At 34.4% G+C, this 20,474-nt stretch overlaps 1 protein-coding gene across 1 annotated transcript in view; it reads right to left on the reverse strand.

Moving 5' to 3' along the window:
* The window catches only part of LOC145259599 (ATP-dependent zinc metalloprotease YME1L-like), a 97,911-nt gene extending 81,824 nt beyond the window's left edge, over window positions 1-16,087 (reverse strand). The window contains exons 1-2 of the mRNA XM_080117254.1: window positions 15,433-16,087; window positions 4,113-4,286 (exon numbers count right to left, since the gene is read on the reverse strand). Coding sequence (XP_079973380.1) covers window positions 4,113-4,286; window positions 15,433-15,462 — 204 coding nt within the window. The 5' untranslated portion in view covers window positions 15,463-16,087. The remainder of the gene's footprint in view (window positions 1-4,112; window positions 4,287-15,432) is intronic.
* Window positions 16,088-20,474: the final 4,387 nt, after the last annotated feature.

Genomic DNA, 20,474 nt, shown 5'->3' on the forward strand with positions numbered 1-20,474 from the left:
CCGACCCGACAAGAAGAACTTAATACCTGATACACTGTCAAGAGTATGCTGTATGGCATCAAGCAGGGATTAACTCCAAATGCTACATAATAATGTCACACAGGCATTACTTGAATGGTTCATGCTATGAGGTATAGAAACTTGCCTTTCTCAGTGGAGAAGGTAAAAAGAATTACAAATTCCCGCTGAACGTGTGCTGAAATAAAGCCTCGGTTTTATAAACCCAAAACTGGCATATTAACAAAACAACACAATTGTTTAAAAGACTCAATCTTAATTTTAAAGGACCGCTACCAAGCAAAACAAGGAACCGATATATATATTAAATGTTGTCGACAAATATTCAGTTTCCGTTTGCCTTCCCTTGCTCAAACATATCGGCTACTGCAATTATGCAATGCCTCTGCTCACTATTCGCCATCTTCAGAGTTCCTGCCTACATACATATGAGAGTTTTTGTTCATGTCAGAGCATCTTCGACAATTTCTACAGGAACGAAGAATAGCTATAAGCCAGACAATTCCCTACAACCCTAAGGGTAACAGCCAATGAGAAAGCTATAACAGCATTATTTAGAAAACCGTTCAATTGACTGCATCAAATAACCGATGTTCAATTGATTTTGGGAAGATCTCCTTCCTGCCGCATTATACACCATTCGATCTCTATTGTGTACCACAACAAATGCTACCCCACACAAAAGGTTTGTACTTTTTCAGCGATGGAGTTTAGTGGGAATTTTGCTTCCATCTTGGCTCTCTCGTCCCGGTATTGTGTTTCTGAGACGGCATACACATTACACCAGGAACGATCCCTTGGTGGATGAGGTAGAGCTCATAGAGGCAAACTCCCAGTACGCTCTAGACAGGCTCCCACTGAAGAGCCTCCCTGCTTGAGTACTCTGATCCTGAATCATTGGCTGCTGAGGCGGCCACTGTGAGCTGATAGGGAGCCTGGACATTTAAGGGACTTTCTTCCCTATCAGTGACAAATTTGGTGGGGGAGAATGTTGTGAATATGGATTATCTCCTCTTTGATAATCTAAGCTATAAAAGCTGTACATTTCCGCTTGTCAAGTAGACAAGTAGTAAAATTCTTAATTGAATAAAAGATTACTAGACTGAATCTCTTGTGCTGTTTTTATAAAAAAAAAAAAGAAAAAAAAAGAAGTTTAATTCATAGAATTTATACTGACATTTAATTTATACTAGACAACCTGTGACCTATAAGATCTATATTTATCATATATATCTATATAATGAAATAAAGTCAATTGTTCCCTTATTTTATTGGCTATTATAGCTTTCAAACCAAAATATTCACATGCTAATCCATTCAAACAGTCATTGAGGCCAATTGTTTATGTATTCTTAAAAAAAAAAAAAAAAAAAAATGATTATTTTGTTCCTTTTCAAAATTTCTTACATTTTTTCTGGGTAAACTGCTTTTTTTCAACTTGGTCTTTTACAAAGGAGGTCACAGTTATTTTCACTCTCATACCAATATCTATTTCCATAACCCAGTCACCAGAACTGTTCTTAATAGGGTGATTTTTGGTTAAATTACTGCAATTAGTTCTTTTTCCTTCTTACCATTGTTTATATATTACACTAGATTTTAATTCTATATACAGATTGTTCCTTTCAATGTGTATAGGAAGGAACAAGTGAAGCATGCATGGTACCCCGTAAGTTCACAATGAACGAGGCATAAAAAAAAGACCAAGTTTAGCCTTGCCCCCTCCCCCCCATTTAGCCCCAAAAGTCCCCAGGGGACGTCAAATCCTGGTGAAAATGAATAAACGGTGCAGTTTTAGGCCTTAACATATGCAAAAAAAGAAATGACTAAGCCCATCAGCCCCCTCCCCCCATTTAGCCCCAAAAGTCCCCAGGGGGCGTCAAATCCTGGTGAAAATGAATAAACGGTGCAGTTTTAGGCCTTAACATATGCAAAAAAAGAAATGACTAAGCCCATCAGCCCCCTCCCCCCATTTAGCCCCAAAAGTCCCCAAGGCCTTAACATGTTTAAATTTGAGTTCAGCATCGTGCAAAACTGCTAAAAAAACATACAGAAAATTTTGGACAAATATAGTAAAATAGTCCCAAAAATGAAGCGTTTTTATTAGCCCTAAACAGCCCATGGGGCACATCCAAGAGTTATTGTGAAGTATAGACAAACAAAATTATATAGAAATCAGTTAGTAACAACTTTTCAGAAAGTTTTATTGAAATTCAGGGCATCAATTTTTTTTAATAAGTACAACAGTGTCAATTTTAGCCATTTTAACCCAAAAGGCACCCAGAAGTTTTCCTTGGAAAATCTGTTCTGTTACTTTTTTACTCATATCATGTTTAATGTTTGTGCAAAATTTCAAAAAATTGCAAGGCGTAGTTATTGAGAAAAGTGTGGACAAACAAACGGATGAACAGACAAGGATGAATTTACAGGTTCATTCTCGTTTTGTCGGGGGATCAATAATGGTTTACCATAAAAAAAAAAAGTCCATTTGATATTTTTATATTAATAGTACTTATTGAATTTTATTTCACATTTATATCATGAGATAATTGTTATCAACAATAATTACATTACCGCATCACATTAAACATTTTCCTTGGCAGTTTTTGTTCAAATTTACTTGTTAAGTTTCACTTATCTTAGAATAAAAATATCTGATCTAACATAACAAAATAAAATATGGCTCTCCAACATGGCTGCTTCCTAAATTATTTTTTTTTATCAGATTTAGTTCATAGATTCTGCTTGGAGATTCATTTCAATTACAAAGAAATGATAATTTTAATGAACACCATTTTGTCAGCAAATATCAAGTACATGTTCCCTTCTTACAACTCACTCTCCTTATCATTCCATCCCAATGTTTTATTTTTTCCTTTTGCATAAAGAAAAAAAACATATACTCCTGAATTTTAGACATGCCTATTTTGATGAAGTCAACTTTTCTCTTTATATATTGTAACAATCTTTATATAGAATCACTCTTGTCTCTATGTTGTATACTTAATGTATTTCTTTTTTGCTGGACAGCCAGCAAGAAAAAAAAATTCAAACAAATGATTTTTTTTCTTATAAATTTACTTTTCGCTTTTCTTTAGTTTCATGAAATTGACTTTTAACGATCTCACATATTTAAGCAAAACAAATGCCCTTCATTAAGTTCGGGTGCACATTTTTCTTCAGAGAAATTTTTAATGTCAAAATTTACATTCAATAATAAATAATAGGCACACTCACTGTTCATTTAATATGATTTTCAGCATTTCTTCATTTGTGAATTTTTTTTGGTTATTATTTTATTGATTTCTCTACTTTTCACAACTGTGGGCTTGCTAACCCAAGGACTCGACTCCTGAAATTTGTAATGCATGGAGTATTGTTGTAACATCTGGGCTGGTGCACCAGCCATTAGTCTCTCCCTCTTAGACAGGATCCAAGAAAAACTTCTACTTTAAGAGGTCCCATACTGTCTACCAAGCTCCACCTCATCACTGCATGTTGCATATCTGTACTTATTTTACAAGTACTTCTATGAGCTCCGATGAAATTGCTGCTCTGGTGGCCACTCAACATAAATACATCTAACAATTAACCAATTTCCACCTCTCACTGTAGAGAGCCCAGATACTGGAAGACTTTCTACTCTAATAATTTCTTTCCTCAAACTGCTGGTCTTTGGAAATCCCTCCCTGCTCTGTGACTGTACTAACAGCCAGAAATTTAAATGTAACATAAACAGACATCTTGCTACACATGTCTTAGGGATGCTCCTATAGATATAAACCCTTATTTGCAGTTGCTCGTTACATCTCAGTCGCAATACGCCTTGTTTATGATGAATTAAAGTAAAAACCAAGAACCAACTGACTTAATGATACTTCCATAAGAAATTATTTATATACAAGATGCACAGCATATCTGAGGACATGTTTATACACACACACACACACACACACACACACACACAAAATGAAGTTGAAACAGGTGTCTTTATTGAAAAATCATTTTGTGGATGAGAATAAATATTGTTAATTAATTTCATGTCTATTATCTCATGCCAGCAATACATAAATGAATACCAAATTGTAACTTACTGATTCATTCTGACAAGAACTTGAATGCTCTTCAACAATCTGATGAAACTTAGCAGAAGAAGCTGGCTTGCCAGTTGATACCCAAGTTTTATAATGCCGAGATACCAAAAAATTGTGTAAGGCTGGTCGGAAAGTTGTCATCAAAGACGTTAATTGAGAAATAGCAGCTGCTACCTGCAAAAGCAAACAAACAAAAAAAAAACTTTGTAATCTTCAAAATTCATAGACTACCTAACTTACATTTATTTTAATTTACTACTAATTGCTTAAAAGAAAAAGATTTCTGAAATCTGTATGTCATGAAATGCACTAAACATTTTCTGATGTTTTTTATTTTAATCTTAAGTGCAATTATCATTACAAATTTCAGATCGATTATGATAAATGTGTAGGGAGTAAAGTTTAAAAAATATTTACAGAAATTGTAAAATCATAGCTCTGCATAATGTAGGAGTTTTTGTCCAATTAATGTAAAATTATGTTGTAGGCCCTCTCTTATTGCTCAGGAATAATAAATTAAAAAAAAAAAATGTTATAAAAAAGAATAGTGATAGAAATTATCATTTAAACGTAATGGTGAATGGTCAAAACAAATTGAAATGGAAATAAATTTTCCAACCTGGAGATCTATATTCCTTCACATGTGTGAAATTTAAGATAAAGTGATCCCTATTTCTGGGCCATTCTAGATTTTTAGAGCAATTAACCCCCTCCCCAAGTTTGCTATAGGAGATAAATTCCTTGCATCTTTTTTTCTTTGGTGGGGGTTAGGGTCATAGTGAAAGGTTAGTAATAAATAATAATTACTTTCCATACCACTCATTAGTTGTGTTCAAGTCTAAAGTAAATAAGTTCTTGATGAGCCGTTCCATATAAGTTATTAAATTTACCAAATTTTCATTACTAATGATTACTATATTGACCAATTTCTACTGTACACTCTTTAACCTTTATCCTTGAGTGGCCTCTGGGCCTTGATAATGTGGTGATGCCTTTGTAAAAAAAAAAAAAAAAAAAAAAAAAAAAAAAAAAAAAAACACTCATCCAAATGTTAAGTTCTAGGAAAGAAAAAGAAATTTCCATAACCACTAACCAGAAGTCCGAGTGACCACCTAAAAATGCCCCCCCTCCCCATGCACAGAATTTATCTCTTAAAAAACAAGCTGCGCGTGCGAGGTCCCCCTTTGGTGCTGCATGTGAGATGACGCCACAAAAACTAGTGAAGAAATGATGAATGTGAGAAGTGTAAAGGGCCAATGTTGCCTTCACATTTTTGCCAAGTTTCAGAAAAATCTAATAGATTGGGCAAAAGTTATGGAGTAAAAAGTGTAATTTTTTGCAATTTTAGGGCATTTGTGACCCCTTTTGAGCTTCTGGGAATACCAAATCTCAGTGAAAATGGACAAACAGTGCAGTTTCACACCTTAAGACATGTATATTTGAATTTAGCACCATGGAAAACCACTATATAGACATACCTATCAAGTTTTTAAGTAATATGAAAAAAAGAGCTCCAAAAAGGCATGTTTTTTTAGCCCTAAAAGTCCCAGAGGGATATGAACCACAATTTTGCCAGGGTCACCCATACTGAATTTATCTGAAGAACAATGCCTGCCCCCCACCCCATTTTGACCAAATTTCAGGAAAATCTAATGGATGGATCAAACGCTATATGGGCCGAAAAGTGTCATTTTAGGCCATTTTTTACCCCCTTCTGAGCCCCTGGGGATGCCGAATCCCAGTGTAAATGGATAACGGTATAGTTTCAGGCCTTAACGTGTATATTTGAGTTGACCACTGTGAAAGACCACTATATAGTCAGACATATCAAGTTTTTGTTGAGAAATATGAAAAAAGAGTCACAAAAAGAAGTTTTTAGCACTAAAAGCCCCCAGGGACGCGAACCAGAATTTTGCCAGGGTCACCCATACTAGATTTATATTAAGAACAATGGGCTCCACATTTTGGCCCAGTTTCAGAAAAATTTAATGGATGGATCAAAAGTTATGGGGCAAAACGGGGCATTTTTGACCTCTTTTGAACCCATGGGGATGCAACCGGAATTTTTGCAAAAAAAAAAAATTTTTTTTACTGTGCACATCTATTTAATGAAATACAATTTCTGACAAAATTTCAGGAAAAACTAATGGACGGTTATCTGGCAATCGTCTGGAATAACAGACGCCACTTCAAATCGGAGGACCAAAAAATTTTTTTACTGTGCACATCTATTTAATGAAATACAATTTCTGACAAAATTTCAGGAAAAACTAATGGACGGTTATCTGGCAATCGTCTGGAATAACGGACGCTATTCAAATCGAAGGACCAAAAAAAAAAAAAAAAAAAAAAAAAAAGGTAAAATAGGCAAGAAATGGAGGATTATTTTATGTCAAATTCATATGCAAGACTTATCTAAATTTTAAAATAATTTTTTCTTTTACTTTCTGCCAAGTTTAAAGAGTGTTATAATCACTTAAGAAAAAAAAAAAAAGATAAAATCTGATGTTTTTTATTATTTAGCAAAGGGTGTTAATCTACAATAACCTTTTTTCATAATAAAATTATGAACTAATATATTTTAACTTCATTTATGTAAAAAGTTTATTTTGAATAAATAAACAAAAAAAAATGTCCATTAGTAAGATAAAGACTACAAGTGCCTATGTGTGTGTGTGTGTGTGTGTGTGTGTGGTGGTAGCAGGAAGTTGTTTATTGATAAGTGTTTAAACTTCTCCCTACTTTAAAGTGAGGCAAAGTAAAACAAATCAAGTCTAGACAGAAAGAGGAAAAAAAGAGGTAAAACAGGAGAGAAAAATAAAACAAGAGAGGAAGAAACAAAGCTCTAGCAATTTGGCAGAAATCACTCTTTTCTTAAAAAAAAGAAGAAGAAAAAAAGAAAAGAAAAAGTGTAATTCTACCATCTTTATTTCATAAAAAAGCAGCAATCACACATCCCCGATTACATCAACATTCATTAACTCCATGGTAGGTATTTAAATTAGGACAACATTTTCTTTTGTCAGTTATTGTATTACAACTAAAAAAAAAAAAAAAAAAAAAAAAAACGATCTCATGATTCTTTTTCAAATGCCATTCTTAGTGATTTTGGTAAATATTTTGTTGTGTTACATAAACAGCTTTTGTGTAATGAAAATTAAGAATCATTAAAATCTCTGCCAAACCATAATTACTGCCAGGCTAAATCTTTGTCTTATAGAAGAAAAAAAGCTACTAGTTAATTGGAAGGGTAGTATACTTATTCTAACTACACTGTAATTTAAAACAACATACAGATGTTAAAACAGATTAACCAATTACAAAATAGTACAAAAATAGCAAGTTTTTTCCCCTTTATAATCAAAAACCTCCCCAAATCACAGAGTCCAGACAGCTTCAGAACTGTATAGACAACAGTAACCGAAACATTCAATAGAAACTGCTGAAGTTTTAAAAGGTCTATATAACCTCATTTTTCAGATGTGTCATCTCAAACTTGGGAGTTTATACAAAACTAGACTACCTGTGACCCGTTGGGTCAGTATGTTAGATTAGCTATGGAATTAATGTATGAGCATGACATTTCTGATGTAAAGAAAATAATTTTTGTGACATAACAAACATTTCTATGAAAGTATATTAAAATGAAAAAAGAATATAGATAGATTTCTATGAGTTGTTCTGCTTATAATTGTTTATTTTTGAAAAAAAAAACAAAAAACAAAAAAAACCTTACAGCCATTGAATTATAAGTGGTTTGCCATACTTATAGGTAAATGTGCACTGAACAGACACTGTAATACTTCAAGTTAAATTCAAATTTTGATATATCTTTTTTAAATGAAATTGTTAGTTGAAAGTAAAGTATAGTAAAAAACACTCCCCATGTTAAGAATGGCTTTTTAAATAGAAAATGAAAATAAAATGTAACTTTTTTCATTTATTTTAAACAAACATTCATGACCCATTGGGTCAAATATTTAATTTATGTTAATAGGTCAATAAAACTAATTAAGACAATGTGGAAATGAACGATGTAAAAAAAAAAAAAAAAAATGCAGAAAGTATTAACAATTGTTTATTTGGATAATTTAAACACGAAAAAAAAAACAATTGGGACACTGAAAACGTACACAGTAAAACAATGTTTTATTCTGTTGATTATTTATTTAAAAAAAAAAACATTTTCGGGGTTATTTATTTATGTTGGTAGTGTAGAAGAAAATGTATGAATGTTTTTAAGAAAGGTGTATTAAAAATGGAGAATAAATTTAAACAAAATAAAAAAGAAAAAAAAAAGGAAGAACATGGGTAAAATTGCCGTTGTAAAATGCTCTTATAATTGTCAACGTGTCAAAGTTGATTTATTTGTAAGAAAATTGCGACAGTATAGTTGTAATACAAAATAGTTGCAAAGCATCCCCACCCTTCCCATGTTAAATAATAATTTCTAAATAATAAGGCTAATATTTCAGTGCGCATGTCAAATTCTGCAAAAGTAGCAATTTGTGTTTATTTGTTTACGCTGTTATGGGTTTATGTTTATGTACACATGCACAACCGGAAGTCGTAAACCGAATGTGTGGTTACAACACTCATTACAAGGTCATTTGAGTTTTATAATTATATAGATTTAGAACTGAACTCTTTCTTTAATACATGGGAGCAAATTATTCTTGTCTTGTCAGCTATGACCAGGTAGAAGTCTTAAGTAATTTTTATTTTACTCCTAATATGATCTGTATTAAGGATTGAAGTTTGAACCTGTAAAAAAGGTCACCGAGAACCAATTTTTATTTAACAACTTTATCCATTAAGACACATCGATATGGATAAATTTGCTAAGTAATAATTAATTCTAAGTGATGGTCTATTGAAAGTTGGAGGTTTAATCCTCAGTACTGGTGATATCATATTCAGTTTAATGTCATTTTTACAAACTAGCATGGATTGGATAGCCTTTAGAAATTGAGTTATTTTATTAATCCCTTCTTATCACTTCCTCCTGTGTTTTTCTTGGCCTTCCTTTATGAACTAAACCTGCTAACTCAACTGTTCTACATTTACTAACCCAAGAACTGATTAATTCTTTCAACGTGGCCACATGATTGAAGTCCTCTGTTCTGCACTAGCAGTGTCAGAAATTTCGTGAAAATAGCGAATAATTCCACCCCATCTTTCCAAGCTTATAACTCCTCGAAAAATGCAATTCAAGCCCTAATTTTTTTTTCAATTAAAGGAGCAAGGACCAAGATTTCATTAAAAAAAAAAAAAAAAAGTGTTTTTTTTTAAAAAGGTTTTAAACTTCGGACTTTACAGGTAAAATTCTACAAGAACACTATGTTTTTTTTGTTTTAAATTTGAATATATTATGTATTGACCTTTTCTCTTCAATTTGTGAGTAAATAATTATGTACTTATCGGGGTCTAAATTAATTATTATTAGACATTTACAAAATGGGAGGCGTGAATTATTCGACCCCCTGTCTTTCCAAGCTTATAACTCCTCGAAAAATGTAATTCAAGCCCTAATTTTTATTTTTCAATTAAAGGAGCAATGACCAAGGTTCCATTAAAAAAAAAAAAAAACAAATAACGTGGTTTAAAAAAAAGGTTTTAAACTTCAAACTTTACAGGTAAAATTCTAAAAGAACAGTTTTTTTTTTTTTTAAATTTGAGTATATTATGTATTGACTTTTTCTCTTCAATTTGTGAGTAAATTAATTATTTACTTTCGGGTTACTAAATTAAGTATTTACTTTTTAATAGACACTTAAAAATTGGGATGGGGGGGAGGTCGTGAATTTAAAAAAAAAAAAACGTTTGTCTAAAATATTATATTCGATTTATTGGAAAGAACATAAAATTTCACATTGACCCTGAAAATATCGTAAAAATAGAATCAATAGAAAAATTTTGATAGATTTTTACAGTTTAAAAATTGAAAAATATTGAGTTCGGAAAATTCATTACTGTTTAAAAAAAAAAAAAAAAAAAATATTTCTATTACTTTTAAAACAACTGTAATAGTTCATTTTGGAAGTATAATCCATAAAGAAAATAAATAACCCACTTTTAACAGAGAAATTCCGAGATTTTTATATTGTATTCGCAGTTTCGTGTTAGGGGTGTCAAAAATTCCTACAAAAATTCTGATACTGCTAGTTCTGCACTCATCTCCCTATAATATCCAAATTTAACCCTCTTCTAAGGTTATCAAATCCAAGCCTATCTTTCTCAATTCTCCCTGGCCAGATTTCACTTTCATACGTCATCACACTGTGGAAATATAGTTAAATAAATTGGTTCCTACAAAAATAGGTTAAGTTTTGTGTTAACCATCATTATATTTCTTCCAGGTTGAGAACAACTGGCTGTTTTTTATTTGGAAGAAGGCTTGCTGTCAGTAACTTTGTCTTATTGGCATTTATCTTCATACCAATCTTTCAGGCACATGATTGCATGTCAATGGCTGATTGTTAGTGAAGCTTTCACTCAATATAGCAACATTATCAGCATAATCGAGATCTGATATTTCTAGTTCACGACTTCCTGCTACACCATGAAAGCTGACCAAGGCGTTTGATGTGATCCAATTGATGGTATAATTGGAGAGTGTAGGCAAGAGAATGCATCCTTGTCACACGTCAAAGAAGCACGACTCTTGACCATACATACAAACTTTAGTGCGGGTGGAGAGATATTAGTCTTTAATTAGAGCAAGCAGTTTTGTGGGCATGCTATTGGCATGCGTGACCTTCCAAAGAGCTTCACAAGCAGTCAAATGCAACAGTGAAGTCAATGAAGCAGATGATAGTCTTTTGCTGGTAACTACAGCGATGCTCAAGCATTCTTGGTAGAGTGAAAATCTGGTCATTACATCCTCGATCTGGGCAAAATCTGTATTGGTTTAGCCATGTCCATGTGTCTTTGAAACTGCTTCAACAGAATGCTAGCAGAGATTTTTATACTGATATTAATAAGGCTGATACCGCAACAATTATTGCAGTAGCATTTATTACCTTTCTTATAGAAGGGAAGCAGAATGGCATTACTCCAGTCCTGAGGGAGTTTTTCAGTTTCCCAGACATGGGTGAGGATTTGGACAATTACATCTGAAGAATGTTTGAAGATTGCAGATGAAAGTTTATCTCTGGCTGCTTTATTTTTTTTCAGTTTTTTTATGGCATCCAAGATTTCAACAGTAGTGCATGTGTATGTGGAGGGGGGGGAGGACTTATGTCACAGTTATAAACTGCAGAAGGAACAGTTGGGATCTGAGAGTTTGACTGGAATGGTTAAGCAACAACGTTGGAGGCGTTTGTCAAGATTTATGATAGGTTCACTATGTTGATTGAAGATTACTTCATTGCAGCTTTCAAATGGTTTTATGGCTGATCTAAGAATACTGTACAGCTTGATCCATGTTTTCGGCAACTTTTTGTCAATAAATATTGTGCTCAGCTCTCACAGAGTGGGTAGTTTTGCAATGCATTTGGCAAAAATCATCAGAGCTGGAACATCTTGTTTGGTTTGCGAGCTTAATTGTATGGCCTGATATCCAATCTTTGATACATCTTTTGGTGATGCCAATAGTTTGATCTGTTACTTTGTTGACATTGCTTTTGAAGGATTGTCACAGGTCTTGGACATTTTTACCAGTTGAATGAGATGCTTCTAGACTATTGAACCGGTTGGATAGATGGCTTTGAAAGGAGTTTTGAGTAGCTTCATTTTTGAGCTGTGCTACATCATATTTCAATAGCTGATGTGTCTTCTTATTTGCCTTTAATCAGATGTAGTTTTGCACGGACCAGGACATCAGAGCAATTGTCATTGTCAGTTTCTGCCACATGATACACATGGCAGTCAAGCATGCTAGACTTGATGAGGATGTGATCAATCACCGAGACTTGATGAGGATGTGATCAATCACCGAGACTTGATGAGGATGTGGTCAATCTGGTTTTAAGTGACACCGTCATTGGAATACCAAATCACATCTGGGATGTTGAAAATGGGTTCTTGAGATTAAAAATTGATTTATTGCTGCAAAATCAGCGAGATGGTCTCCATTTGAACAGTGATCTCTGATGGCAAACCAGTTAATAAGGTGTCTTGTATTAATATCTCCAACAATCATGTTGAAATTACCTGTGACTACCACCAAATCTCATGATGGAATTTGTCATAGAAAGCATCCTTAATATCGTTGGTGGCATCAAGAGTGGGGGCGTAGACTGCGATGATGGATATATTAAAGAGTGCGCCATGTAAACATATTTGGACTAGGTGGGGAGAGATTGGATCCCATGCAAGGAGTTCAACTTTCACTTGATTGCTCAGAGCAAATACAACGCTATGACTACTTGAATTGTCAGTAGGACTGCTATGGTAGATATGATGTGACAATTCTACTTGAGGAACTTAACCAGATCTGCTATCTGTGTTTGTGAGTGACTTTTGAGAGACAGGCTAAGTCGACCTTGTACCAATATGGCATAATCACGTTGATACACTGGTTCCCGCTGAATCACCACAGTTAAACAATATTGAACCTGGTCAGTACTAAATGGGTGACCATTTAGGACTTCCAGGTGCTGTATGTGCTCTCCGCTTATCTTGGCATTGTTTCCAGTAGTCCTAGACTTCTCCTTGCCACTGGACTTATACAGTGCCGATTTAGGAGAGGTGTGATTGGAGATTGTGCAACACTTGCTCCACACTTCAGGGGGTATCCTTTGTCTTTCGAGACTGAATGGAGGTAGCACTTCAATTTGCTTGACAAGTGTTTTCTATTAATTAGTCTATTATGGCCTTGTTTAGATTGTATTTGCGGAAGTTCCATTTTGCTTCTTGCATGCATAGATGTGTAACATAGTCGTGTGCTAACTCATTTTCTTGATTAAGCATTTTACATTTATGTCTTTCAAAGACTATTTGTTTTCTGGATGAAATATTTGTCCAGTGCTATTTTTATTTAGTATGTAGGCCTGGTCGCATCTCTTGTGTTTAGGTTTTGAGGATATCTTTGCCCCCCCCCCCGGTAAAAAAAAAAAATCGAAAAAATGTTAGTTATCATTTATCATCAATTATATCAAACACTACAAATGCGTCTTCGATATATTCACTCTATTTTTGCCATGCTTTCTCCCGGTTTGAGTTTTTCTAGTCGCGGAGCTCTGTTGTTAGTAAAGACAGAGCAATTTCTTTCAAATTAATTTATTTTCGAAGTTTGTTACTTGCCTTGTTGTCAAACTTGAGTACTTTTTTCTTTGTGGGAGCAATGTTTTGTTAATTCGAAGTTTTACTCGTGTTGTTGAATTCAAGTAGTTTTTCTCTTTGCTATTAATTCCAAGTTTTGCTGTACCTCAACCGAGTGGCTTCTAATTATACCCGTGTAAACATCATAACAGGTGTCCAATTTCTGGTTTTAATGAAAATTAGTTATTTCTCTTTGAGGGGGCGGGGTTGTAAATATTTTCACTCGGTTTTAGGTTTAGTAGTAAAGTTTGGTTTGTATTACTGTACACAGATTCGAAAAAGTTGTCAAAAAACAAATATATAACAAATAAATGTTATCAAAGGCAAGATAAATTACTTTTCTACCAAACTGGATATAATTTTCGTGTTTTTATTCAATTTAACATGTTTATTCAGCTCGAAAAACATGCAGTGTTTATCGATGTATTGGAAAATTCAAAATGGCGGCCGACTATCTCTTAAACACGGTAAGTTCGGGAAAAGGTGTTATAAATAATAAAATAGACAAAATACTATTAAAAATCACCGAATATATGTCAACCTATGTCACAGTAATATATATTGAGCGAATTTCTAACAGTATTTTGTCTATTTTATTATTTATAACACCTTTTCCCGAACTTACCGTGTTTAAGAGATAGTCGGCCGCTATTTTGAATTTTCCAATACATCGGTAAACACTGCATGTGTTTTTCGAGCTGAATAAACATGTTAAATTGAATAAAAACACGAAAATTATATCCAGTTTGGTAGAAAAGTAATTTATCTTGCCTTTGATAACATTTATTTGTTATATATTTGTTTTTTGACAACTTTTTCGAATTTAACACTATCTCCCTATATATATATATATATATATATATATAAAATAAATAAAAACTGATTATATATCCTTAAAGCGCGATTCAATTAGAAACTGCTGGCTCGGACATCAGCGATAATTTCACGTTAAATTTACATGTTTAACGGATCCTTCATTCTAACAAAAGAAAAAAAAAATTAATTTAATTTTCTTGATTTTTTTCGCCAAGATTGTTTACATGTAATCGCCTAAAAAAGTAGAAACGCATTTATATTTTTGGTAGCGGTGGTACTGATATGCACATGTACAAATTTACCAAAAATAGCAAAAGCACCGATTCATAAAATAAGATTTTTGAAACTTCCTTTTATTTTACACTATGGTATTATTATTTTTTTTATTTCGATAAGTATTCGATTAATAGTACAGACACACGAGGAGTTGCCACATAATTGTATTAATAATTTTGGGGAGGATTCGTTCAATATGTTTTGATTTCCAGCTAGAGCTTAAATATGTCAAATGTGTAGCTAAATTATTTGTATAAATAAACACTAGACTAAAGCAACAATTGTAAGAACATGAAAATTTGTGCTGCAAAATTCTATCAACAACAATTACGCCAACAAAACCAATTTTTTTTTTTTTTTTTTTTTTTTGCTTGACAAACATTTAAAGTCCTCTTTTACATACGAAAACAAGATGAGGAGGAAATGAAACAATTCGTTAAAAAATTCAACGCAAAGTACAATTGAGTTCTGTACACGAAGTACAATTGCTATTCCTGATCCCAACAAGGTTAAAATTTAAGCGAGACATTTTAACGGCCACTATAGTACAATTGGAAAAAAAAAAAAAAAAAATCAGAAGTTTTAGTTTCATTTCCAAATATTTTGTTCTAAATAAAATGGATTGTTTCTAGGTCCAAAACGAAAAAAAAAAAAAAAATCAATAAAATTTGATGCAAAAATAATTTTATTATTTTAATAATGCACTTTTAAAAAAATCATAGGAAAAAAAAAATCGCAGAAAAACGTGCACATAAGGAAAATCGAAAGTAAATAGTTATAAATGTTTCCTTCCCATTATAAAAAGGGGGTTCAGTTTCTTTTTTAAATCTAATATAAAACGATCCCCGACTTTCGGATTTCTTCCTTTTTCTTTCACATGGCCGTGTGGGTGACATTGACGATGGGTCGCATACGAGACCACCGGTTGGGAAACCAGAAACAGAATAAAAGCAAACAAACAAACCTGCGGTTGAATAGCATTGTGCGCAAACATTTCTGTTGACTTTCTTCAAAACAAATTATATAATCGTAGAAGTTAAAAAAAATCACAAGACTTCAACGTTGAAAAAAAAACAAACCTCGCAAGGTTTAAGTGGTCGACATTCATAAAAGCGCCGGGTCATCCGGCATCACGTGATTCCATTCGTGCAGAGTTAACAAATAGTTTCGCATTTATTATATAATCTTCAATTGTCATGTACTTACTAATGTTGGAATATCACAATTTTTTTACTTTGATTTTTGCCTACATTTAAATAAAATAAATTGCTGATCTTAAATTGTATTTCTTGTTATGAAATATTTATTAAAACATCACGACAAAAAAAAACACCCCCCCCCAAAAAAAAAACAAAGCATAAAATTAATCTGTTTTTTAAAGTGTTCAGAATAACGTTTATCCAATCTGGCATCCATGTCGTTTTTGTTTTTATTTTTTTGTTACACCAAAAATAGTTTTACTTAAAAAAAAAAAATGACAAAAAGAAAAACTTCTCCATAAAATTATGTAGAGGAGTATAATCTAGTTACTTCCAACTTGAAAGTCGTCAGAAATACATTTTCCTTGCTGTTGCACATTGTTATGACAGCCGACTATAGTTGTCCGCCTTCCTTGACACATAGGGTTTATTTTTCATCTCGTCTGTAGGCATTTACAATAGCTTCATTAGAGTTAGATGTTTCGAGGGTTCGAATAGTACAATTTTGTCTAAGATATTCAGACAAATACGACCTGGTAGAAAAACCCGCAAAAGATAAAATAATAAAAGATTGATAGAGGAAATAAATAAGATTAAAAGTGGCTTTGTTTGAAATCAAAAGAAAAATTGCCATGACAAATAACGCCCTACCTGAAAGTTCATCGTTCAAACTCCTCAGCTTAACATTCACAGATAACATGAATTGGAACAAATGCATTGAGATATTGTGAAGGCTGCTGCAAAGAAGGTAGACTCCCTCTACTGTGCTAGAAAATTACTCATACATGAGAATATGCTATATCTCTACAAAGCTACAATTCGACCATGCATGGAGTATTGTCGCCACATCTGGGCTGGTGCATCTGTAGGACTCACGGTAGGAGTTACCAATTGTAGGTACTGACCATGGAGTCACTAACTTGTAAGGGTGTGAGTCGGCTTTCACCAATTCATAATTGGGATCTATCAGTTTTTAGGACTGAGGTTATAGGTACTGAAATGTTATTGAAGTAAAAAGTAGTAGCGTATTCAAGGGACCATTAAAGGTAAATTTAACGAGATCGATGATTAATAGAAGGGTGTCACCAATCCACATCCCTACATAAAGAAAAAATATAATCTGGAAAATAACGACATTTGACAAAGAACTTGAAATCACTGTATTAATATGAAATAAACAACATTTATTTACGTGTCAAGAATATTAGTTTAAATTGTTCCAACATGAGTGTTTTCTTGTGTGGAGTATTGATAATGCAGGAATAGCATGGTTAAGATTTCGTGTGAATCATATGAGGTTTGAAATTACTGATTTTTATGTTCAGAGTGTCATGCATGGCTTCAAATTAATGTGATTATTTTCTGAGAAAAACAGTCCATAATCGTGGAAGTGAAAGTGTGGGGGTCGCCTGGCCTTTTTTTGGGAACTGACTTCCTCCACAAATAATAAAAATAAAAATAAGAAATCTTATGTGCAACACAAACGGAGGTTTATTTCCGGAATAGAAATAACAAATAATAACAAGTTAAAACATAGTTCTCAATATTTCAGAGTTCTTTTTTTTGAGTTCATATGAAAAGTGGAGAGTCTCTTTTTTGTGTTCTTTGAATGTTCAAATATGTAACATAGACAATATTAATGTTCGTCTGTTAAAAGAGAGTATTAATGCGCGGAGCAGTGGAAATGAAATAATTGATGTTTGCACGCGTGGTAAGTCCTAATGAGAAAGCGTTGAATGAGTCGGAAGAGTTTAAAGAGACGAAAGAATGCTCGAAAGGCTAAGAGACTAAAGAGATAGATTTTGTGTTTGTGCATGTTTATATTTGGTTTGATTGGCTTCAAACGAGCTCTAGAAAATCAGTTTTAAAATGTGTCCTAGGAGGAATTCCATTGGACGGAAGACATCACATGGGGTGCTTTCAACTACGTACGCACCTTTGGTATATAAAGGTCACGCCGGAATTTGCATGGGTGTCATTTTTCATTTTTTTAACGCGCCGAAACAATCAATTGCACTGCGCGCCTAAATTGTATTTAACGATTTTAACTTTGAATATTAAACTGTGCCAACTGGCACAAATACTCCCCCCAGATTGGAAAAAAATTTTTTTTTTTTTTAATATGTAATGTATTCCTTGAAATGTTTCGGCCAGTGGACTTTCCTACCCGTTTTTGTCGTGGGTTTGGTGTCCTCGTCATTTTCTGCTGGTCTCCCATGTTCTAAGGGAATTTGTTCTGGTGGGGAAATTGTCTGAGGGTATTCCTCAATGTATGCTGGTTTAATTCGGTCGATCGCGATGTTGTCTTTCCTGTCTTTCCGTTGGACAGTAAAATATTTTTCACTTCTGTCCAAAACTTGGTATGGTCCAGTGTAATTTGGACAAAATGGCTTTTTGACCGTATCATTCCTGATAAACACAAATTTGCATGTGTGAAGGTCGTTCGGTATATAGGTTTGTTTGTCAGCCCTCCTGGTGGGGGTAAATTTGAGAGAAGACATTTTGTTCTTTAATTCCGTCACAAATGTAGCCGTGGGTGAAATATCTGTGTATGCATTAAAATACTGTCCAGGTAGTGTGACTATGGATCCAAAAACTAGCTCTGCTGGTGTGCTTTGTAAGTCTTCTTTTATTGTGTTTCGGATCATTAATAGGATTAATGGTAAATTATCTGACCAGTCCGCGTTGTTAAGACTCGTGTTCCCAACAATTGGTTGAACTCTGCGAAGAGTTTCGATTGAAATTGCGAACCTCTGTCCGTTGTGAGTATTGACGGTACTCCAAAAATTGCTTAATGGTAAATTATCTGACCAGTCCGCGTTGTTAAGACTCGTGTTCCCAACAATTGGTTGAACTCTGCGAAGAGTTTCGATTGAAATTGCGAACCTCTGTCCGTTGTGAGTATTGACGGTACTCCAAAAATTGCTATCCAGTCTTTTAGTATTGTTCCAGCTACTGTCGCTGCCGATGTGTCTTTCACGGGTATGGCTGTTGGCCATCTGCTGAACCTGTCGACTATGGTGAGAATGTGGGTGTGTCCTTTTGAGGGCGGTAATGGCCCCACCAAGTCAACATGGATATTGGTGAACCTGGCATCAGGCGCACTGAAAGTGCCCAGCGGTGACTTCGTGTGCCTGTGTATTTTATTTTTCTGACAGGATACACACGTCTTGGTCCAATTTCGAATATCTGCATTCATATTCGGCCAAACAAAGCGATCTGTTATTATTTTTACAGTGGCTCGTTTGCCTGGATGCGACATATTGTGAAAATGTAGAAAAACATGTCGTCTGATGCTTGGCGGTATGTATGGACGCGGTTGTTCTTTTGCTGTATCACAATAAAGTGTTGTTACACTAAAAGGTACGGGCATTTCCTTCAGTTGCAAAGACGTTTTCTGTTGTACGTCAGTGAGTGTCTTGTCCGTCTTCTGTTCTTGTGCAATTAATTCCATAGTTAACGAACTGGAATTTAGTGAAGTTATTGCAGCTCGTGATAATGCGTCCGCCACGATGTTTTCTTGCCCCTTGACGTATCTGATGTCTGTGGAATATTGGGCAATATAATCAAGGTGTCTGATTTCTCTTGGACCATATTTATCTACATGCGTATGCAGTGCATATGTTAACGGTTTATGGTCAGTGTAAATACAGAAGTTTCTTCCTTCTAACAGATGTCTAAAATGTCTAATTGACAAATAAATTGCTAATAGTTCCCTTGAAAAGGTACTGTACTTTGTCTGTGTCTTGCTCAGTTTGGCTGAGAAAAACGATATAGGGGTCATTGTATCCCCTGTCAGTTGATGTATAACTGCTCCTACAGCTATGTCTGACGCGTCTGTTGTAAGTGTAAGCTTCGATTCTTCGCTGTCCTTAATATAATTCAATTTTGTGAAATTGACTAAGGCAGTTTTAGCTTGATGGAAAGCTTTTAAAGCTGATCCGTCCAGTTTTAATTGTGTAGAGGCCAGAAAGGAGTTATCGCCCTTTCGCTCAGACTTGGCATAAGTGGAGTTATCCCCCTTATAAAAGAACAGGCGAGTCGCCATTATGTGTTTACACTCATCGACGGCGACACGCTGTTGGATTGGGAAACCAGCTTGCTTAACGCAAACTATACATGGCGCTACGAACATATTGTCACTTTAAAACGTGAAATACTTATATCGCAGCATTGGACTAAAAATATCGTTACACTATGGAACAAGAAAACGTTCTCTTATTACGTCAACTAGTCGAGTTACAAAAAGAAAACATCGAATTACGGAAGGACATCTTACATGGACGAGCGAACACGTCGCAAACAAAAAGAATGCAGCGACCTTCTATAGGTCTGGACTCAACAGATAGCGAATGGGCACTCTTTTTAGACACCTGGTCACGGTACAAGGAGATGTGCAGACTCGAAAATCCAGCTGTAATTCGAAACGAACTGCGAGAAGCATGCACACCGTAAACGAACAGGTTACTTTTTGAGCTCATTGGACCAGAACGACTCAACAATGCGGCAGAAGAGTTCCTTCTTTGCCAAATACGACTGGTGGCCGTTCGAGGCTTACACAAGGAAGTCCACCGACAAACGTTTCACTCCATGAAGCAAAATGAGGGTGAGTCAGTGACCCATTTTTTATCGAGGTTACGTGGCCAGGCGAAATTTTGTGAATTTAGTATTCAGTGTCCGAACGAATCCACTTGTCGGCAGCAGGTTAATTACTCAGACGATATGGTTGCCGGGCAAATGATGGCAGGGTTAAGAAATATCGAACACCAGAGAAGGGTACTGGCAGAGGCAGCTACACTTCCTACCT

Source organism: Euprymna scolopes, chromosome 35 (assembly GCF_053919585.1).
Source record: "Euprymna scolopes isolate OS-2025 chromosome 35, ASM5391958v1, whole genome shotgun sequence".
Classification (NCBI taxonomy): domain Eukaryota; kingdom Metazoa; phylum Mollusca; class Cephalopoda; order Sepiida; family Sepiolidae; genus Euprymna; species Euprymna scolopes.